The following is a 7,599-nucleotide window of genomic DNA, read 5'->3' on the forward strand; positions in this document are numbered from 1 at the left end:
ATTTTGCTCAAAAGAAATGGAGGTTTGGTGCTTGAGGCATATACGAATGCTAATTATGCTAAGTCAATGGTCGACATGATGTTATCCATAGGGTCTAGTGCAGAGGAAATTTTTTGAGCAATGCCTCAAGGTGTGTGTGAGCTACTTTGGTTAAAGAATATTTTAGAAGACTTGAAGATCAATTGGGATGGTCTAATGAGACTTTATTGTGATAATAAGTCTACGATTAGCATAGCTCACATTCCTATACAAGATGATCGAACGAAGCACATTGAAATTGATAGACTCTTCATTAAGGAGAACTAAATAATGAGTTAATTTGTACCCCTTATGTGTCTACACATGGAAAACTTGCAGATGTACTCATTAAATGGTTAAGTAGCTCAGTGTTTCATAATATTGTATCCAAGCTGGGAATAGAAATCATATATTCATTAGCTTGAGAGGGGATGAGAAACATAATATTAGTTTACAACTATATTTTTTTTTTTATCAATAAATGGAAAATTATATTGAATAACCAACAAATACAAACCCGGGCTGGAGCAGAAAACTCCCCCTCAATTACAGTCTAGAGAAAAAATGTATCATTAGTTTCTCCCTCAAAGTTAGATTTTTACTCCTACGGCTAAGATTATTAACTCTAGCCTTAACTGAATTCCTAATAAGAGCATCAACATGGGCCATACAAAAACAGCAGCTTTCCAACCAGCACTTGTTTCTATTTTGCCAGATAAAGTAAACTGAAGCAGCCAATGAAGCTGCAACTACCCGAGATAGGTCATCTTTACTAGTCTCTTCCAGCCAGCTACACCAATTCTGGAAATTCCTAGGCCATATAAGATTTCCCAGCCAATTAGCAACCGCCTGAAGCACTTTCCTAGAAAACAAACAGTCAAAAAATAGGTGAGCATGGCTCTCCATTTCAGTCTCACAAACCGGGAAACTTTGAGAGATAACAGGGATATTGCAATGATGCAATAGATCTCTGGTAAGCAGCTTCTGGTGATAAGCCTGCCAAAGAATAAACCTGTGTTTGGGCACTGAGACCAAATATTCTTCATACCTGTGCTAGGGGAACCAGAAATAGATAGCAAATAAAGTGTGTTCAGCTTAATTTTCCCCTTACAAACAGCAACATTCATAAGCAATTCATACAGAAACTTGCTCACCTTAACTATCTTTTTCCAGTACCAGCTAGTATCTTGATGCAAAACATAATCCCAAATCCGGACACCCTTTAAATAGATGCAATTTACCCATTTGACCCACAGGCTATCCTGTTTAGAAGAGATCGCCCAAACATATATGGCAAGGTTAATCTTATTTCAGAGAACACCCTCTTTAAATCCTACACCACCATAAGCCTTTGGTCTGCAAACATGGTCCCAAGATGCTAGATGAAATTTACTTCGAGAGCCATTGCCACCCCATAAGAAAATTCTGCACAAACTGTCAATTTCTTTGATAACTTTCTGAGGAAGGAGAAATATGCTCATCCAAAAGTTCCTAATCCCCAATAAAACTGACTGAATGAGTTGCACACGCCCAGCATACGACAAGTTACGGCTGGCCCAACCATGAAGTCTTTGCCTAATTTTCGAAATAATGAGATCACAATCCATAGCTTTCCACTTAGTAGGCCGCAAAGGAACACCAAGATACACTAGAGGAAACTGCCCTTCTATCATATTAGAAATACATAGAAGTTTCTCCTTCTCAGCTGAATCAATACCTCCAAAATAAATGCGAGACTTGGCTTGATTAATACTCAGACCAGAAGCTGATGAAAATGATTTAAAAACCTTCTGCAGAATCTGAATAGAGTTGATATGATCTTTGCAAACTAGCAACAAATCATCCCCAAAACAAAGGTTAGTTATGTTCAAAGATTTACAAAGCGGATGAAATATGAAATTCTTATCTTTAGCAGCCCCATGAAGAGCTCGTGTGAGGTATTCCATAACTAGGACAAAGAGAAGGGGGGAAATAGGATCACCTTGACGCAGCCCCTTACCACCCTTAAAATTACCATAGAGTTGACCATTCATAAGAATGCAATAGGAAGAACCTCGCAAGCAAACCATAATCCATTTAATGAACCTGCCAGGAAACTTGTAAGCATTTAATAGATTCTCAAGGAAATCCCAATCAATAGAATCGTAGGCTTTGCTAAGATCTATTTTCATTAAGCACCGAGGTGACACTCTTTTCCTGTTATATCCTTTAAGAAGATCTTCAAGAATAAGAACATTATGAGCAATAGTTCTATTCTTAACAAAAGCTCCTTGGTTCTGATTTATCAACTTGGGAAGGATAGGAATCAACCTATTACAAAGAATTTTAGATATGCATTTGTATAGTGTATTGCAGCAGGCTATTGGGCAATATTCTAAGGCATTTGAGGGTTGAGTGACTTTGGGAATAAGAGCTAATATGGTACTATTCAATCTCTTCGGAATGTATCCCAAATCAAAAAAATCAGTCACTGCTGAAGCCACTTCTTTCCCAATGACAGACCATAAACTCTTGTAGAAACCAGCCCCAAACCCGTCCGGACCCGGGCTCTTAACTGCCTTTATGCTAAACATAGCTGTTTTGACTTCTTGGTAAGTGAAAGGTTTGATCATGAAAAATTGGTCTTCAATGCTAAGAGAAGGACCCGAGAGCACTACTGAAGTTTCAACTAACCCAGTTGCTGCACTAGCTCCACCTAAAAAAGGTTGAAAATGCTGAGTAAAATGACTTATAACCTTTGGATAATCCACTTCAACTCTGCCATTTTCATCTACAAAGGACACAATTCTGTTAAGGGTTTTCCTTTTCTTCATACTGGCATAAAACAAAGCTGAGTTCTCATCACCGAATCTGAGCCAATCAATCTTACTTTTCTGATACAAATAACTCGCATAAGCAGCCTCTTGCTTTTTGTACTCCAGGTGAGAAGCTCTCTCAATTTCGCTCAGGACTTGACTTTTCGGATCAGTGAATAAATTGCTTTTAGCTTGCTAGTACAACAGCTTACTTTCCTCATACTTCTTAACTATATCACCAACAATCCTCCAATTGAATCTCTTCAAAACAAACTTAAGACGTTGTAATTTCCTCGAGACCTGTTGTAAACCACAACCCTCTAACGGTAAAGGATTATTCCAACTAGCCAAAACAATAGGTTTGAATAGCGGATGACTAGTCCACATGTTGAAGAAACGGAAAGGGCGCAAACCATTATTGAGGACAGAAATATGCTTCAAAATGATGGCACAATGATCAGAAACAACCTCCCAGTTAGCTATAGCATTGACATTTGGAAAAGTATCAAGCCAAGCCTCATTAATGAACACTCTGTCTAATTTGGAAAAAATGCGATTATTACCATCTTGATTATTCGACCAAGTGTAATAAGAACCCAGCAGTTTCATTTCTTCCACAATCCCAAGATCAAGCCATTTCCGAGTATCCTCTAATTCTTTAGGAGAAATGACCTTTCCCCCTATACAGTCTACTACATCAAAGACAAAATTGAAATCACCAATAACTAACCACGGTTTGACAGGAATAGAGATTACAGCCAACTCAGACCAAAGAATTTTCCTCAACTCTATCTGATTCAAGCCATAAACCACAGTTAAACAAAAAAAATTGGCCTGTTGCCCAAATCTGAACCTTACAATGAATAAACTGAGCATGATCAACCAAAACATCTACTTTGACCCAGCTGCCCTTCCAGATTAACAAGATTCTACCTTCCAGGGCCCTACTACTGTAAAAATCCCAACCCAAAAAACTATAATTCATAACATCCTTTACTCGATCACCTTTTATTTTGGTTTCCAAAAGAGCCCCAAAACCAATCTTATTTATCTTGCAAATATCACCAACAGATATCTGCTTATTCCTCTTATTTAACCCTCTAACATTCCAGCTCATTATATTGAAATTTTACATTCAAATTCAATAATGGAGAAGGATCATTTAGGAATTGCTTCTGTTCTTGAAGAGCACTGAAAGCATTTTTTGTATTCTGACCAATAACAGGGGATTTCACCTTCATGGAACCTGGTTTTTTCGGTGTAGCCCATCCTTGCTCCTTAGGAAGCACTACAATCTGGGATGTCGGTTCCACATCAGTTAATTCCTGAGCTAAACTGTCCTACCTTTGGTTAAGTTTACTGCCTGAAGCTTCATGCTTAGTGATGTTTTCTGTAGCATCAACTGGGGCCTCTTTTTTCCTCCAGACCATACCTTCCACATGCTTGCAAGAAGAAACTGTATGCCCTAACTTTTTGCAATTAGAGCATTTAGTAGGCAACCACTCATAGTCTATCAATTGGTCCATTACTTGGCCTCTCTCATTGATGTAGTTAATGAAATTTGGAAGAGTATTTGATATTTCCATATCAACCAGAATTCGAGCAAACTTAATCATCGATCTATCCTTAGTGACCTTATCTATCATGATTGGTTTTCCAATAGTACTAACCAATGCACTCAAACATTTGGTGCCCCAGTATTGTAAACCAAGATCAGGAAGACGGATCCAAACAGGAACCGATTTGATCGATTTCAGATGTTCAATATCAGTCGTCCAAGGTCGTAAGATAACTGGCTTCCTATCAAAATGGATTACCCCTGATACTAAAACCAAATCACGTGTAGCTTCATCTCTGAACTTGACCATCGTAAAACCAGAATTCATCCTTGCCACTCGGTCAATTCCAAGCTTCCCCCAAATCCGGTTGATAAAACCTTCAAAAACTGGTAATGGTGGATTAGCACCAATGACAACACAGATCAAAGCCGAATTCCAGAATGATGCTTCAACTTCTATCTCCTCTATATCCAGTTGGGCAATCTTTTGTCCATCCTTCTGAAGAGGCTCCGTAAATTCTAATTTCGAACCCCCCTGAAAAGGAAGGGATTCCTTGAATCGTGACCAGGTAGCCTTAGCCGCTTCTTGGAATGTTTGAGTTTCTGCCTCTTCCGCCTACGAGTCAGACCTAACCTTTGGCGAAAACGGAGCAATCGGAGAAGCAACTGCCTTCTCCTTAACTGGAATCTCAGGGATCGCAAAGGGCACAGTCTCATCTGCTTCTTTCTCACTCACCAGCTCAGTCGTTGGAGCATCTGACGGTGATTCTATGGATGAAGGGAGCTCTTGTCGTGGGTCAGCCTGAGCAAGCTTCTGCACCACCTTTCGTCGCCGCGCCATGGCAGAGAGAAGGAGGAGCTCACGCTTCCTTGTAGTTTATAACTAGTTGTTTATGAGATATTTTGTAACAATTTGTATTCAAAGAGTTGGGTTGATTTGTATAGTTTTTTATTCAATTAAAATATCATGAAATTTAAGGGATATTTTATCTTATATAGTTTTTATTTAAGTTGTTAGGGTTAGTTTGTATATGCTAATGTACATGAGTTTTCTTGAATGTGAAATTGTAGAAAATATTTCATATAAAATTGTTTATTGGTTTAAAAAAAAAATAAAAAATTATTTGGTTAATGTTTTCTAAAAAAGAATATTTTTAGTTTTTTTATAAAAAAAAATATTGAATGAAAAATTAATAAATATATTTATAAAGAGAAATATTTTTAAAGTTTATAATAATTAATAAGATGAAGTAATGTAAAAGAGAATGTGATGAAAAAATAAGAAGAAATGAAAATTGAGGAAAGAGAAAGTATTGATAGAGAAAATGTGATGCGAGTGAAAATAATGTGAAAATAAGTGATATGTGAGAAATTACAAAAAAAAATGACAAATCTTCTTTTTGAAATCTAAAAAAAAATAACTTTTACGTATTCTCAAAACATTATTTTTAAATATAGTTATTTTAAAACAATACCAAACATTTTTACTTATTTTTTAAAAAATATTTTTTATTTATAATGCCAGATAACCTCTTAATTTTACAAACCAAATAATGAATATATATACGATTGAAAGGAAGTGAGAGCTTTTCATTGGGGCAACATACATTTATTAATTTCTTGCTCGCTATATTTATAGCTATCAAAAAGTTCATGTATATGTAGACAAATAGGTTTCTCCCTGAATTATGACACTTGTAGACTCTTGCTTCTCGAATATTTTTGCTTGGATGAAATATCCCCCAAAGCATATAAATTGTTTAAATTATCTTTTTCTGTTATATTCCGTCCAAAAGTTATAATGGACGTTGACGTGACACATAAACATAGTTTTTCCTTCCGCCGAACTATGATACTTGCAGACTCTTGGCCTCTAAAAAAAATTTCTTCGCAAAAATTACACTCCAAACAATAATAAATTGTTGAAAATAATTTAAAAATTAATTTTATAAAAAAAAATTAAATTGAATTGATAAATATAATTTTATTTATTTATTTATCTATGCACATATTCAATCTCAAAAATCCAGTATTCAAATTTTCAAATCTTATAACATTCAATCTAGCAATCTCAATCTAAAAAAAATAACAATAATCAATCCCCAAAAAATAACAATGAGTTAATCACCCAACTGCCAATCGAATTCATAAACCTATCTATGACTGTGTTCGAATTGCAATCAGCCATGACTACTACAAAAAATGTCTTTTATGACAGTTCCTAACTGACATAAATGATTTTTGTGTCAGTTTTAAAAGTAACGTGAAATTCCATGACTAAAACCTACTTAGCATTTGTGTGAGTATTAATGCTACATTTATGACAGTTCTCCATTACATTTAAATCTAACCGAGCTTTAATTCCATATATCTTTACTCCGACCAAGAATATTCAGCAATGTACTATTTAAGCTATCTTACACGTTTTCTCAATGAGCATCACACCCACGTTATGCCGCAGAACCAAATGCTCCCAGTATTCAAGCTAAAAAAATATAGATTTCTTCTTCATCAATCTATCAAACCATCTAGAATCTCCATTGCTTTTTCACATCTAACATTTCTTTTCTTATTTGTACAATCTCTAGACCTACCAAACTTGCATTTGACTTTTTCAAATTTTCTAACAATTGTCCTGCAAATAAAGGTGGTGGAGCCTTTCCAAATTTTGGTAAAATATTGAAGGCATTTGTCAAACATCGAAATTCATGTTTTTCAAGTAAGAATTATCAATGTCTTGTATAAAAAATCTTTCTAGAGTGTTTCAAATATTCATAATGAGTCCACTCGTCACAAATGGGACATGAATTATATGTTGAGATTCGATAAATATAATGGTTCAGATATTTACACGTTGAGGTGCAAAACACTTGACGGTTTTCACTTCAAGAGAAGTGAAAACATGAAATTGTATAGAAGGCATCTAAAAGTGACTTTTATGGGTCTAAAGTGATACAATGAGGTATCCAAAGATTCTCAAATGTTTGGGAACATTTGGAGGTGTTTTGAGACAAGTATTGGAGTGCCAAATTAGAGACATAGACAAGGAGGCGACACGTCGCCCAGGGCTTCAAAACCCCACATGGGCTGTTACAGGTGTTCGTATAGTTTATGTGAAATGCACCAAATGATTTTTTTTTTAAATACTCTAATCCTATTGGTTAGACTAATTATAATGCCTACACTATAAATATGGGTTATTAGAGTTGTAAAGCATTGATCACACTT

The 7,599-nt window shown here is 35.7% G+C and overlaps 1 protein-coding gene across 1 annotated transcript; it reads right to left on the reverse strand.

Moving 5' to 3' along the window:
- Window positions 1-564: 564 nt before the first annotated feature.
- On the reverse strand, window positions 565-5,212 carry LOC133791846 (uncharacterized). Its single transcript, XM_062229754.1, has 7 exons — window positions 5,006-5,212; window positions 4,158-4,906; window positions 3,667-3,913; window positions 3,114-3,605; window positions 1,356-3,008; window positions 1,134-1,238; window positions 565-1,014 (listed from the first exon to the last, which is right to left on the reverse strand). The coding sequence occupies exons 1-7, from the start codon at window positions 5,210-5,212 to the stop codon at window positions 565-567; spliced, it is 3,903 nt and encodes a 1,300-aa protein (XP_062085738.1).
- Window positions 5,213-7,599: the final 2,387 nt, after the last annotated feature.

This window comes from Humulus lupulus, chromosome 7, assembly GCF_963169125.1.
Source record: "Humulus lupulus chromosome 7, drHumLupu1.1, whole genome shotgun sequence".
NCBI lineage: Eukaryota > Viridiplantae > Streptophyta > Magnoliopsida > Rosales > Cannabaceae > Humulus > Humulus lupulus.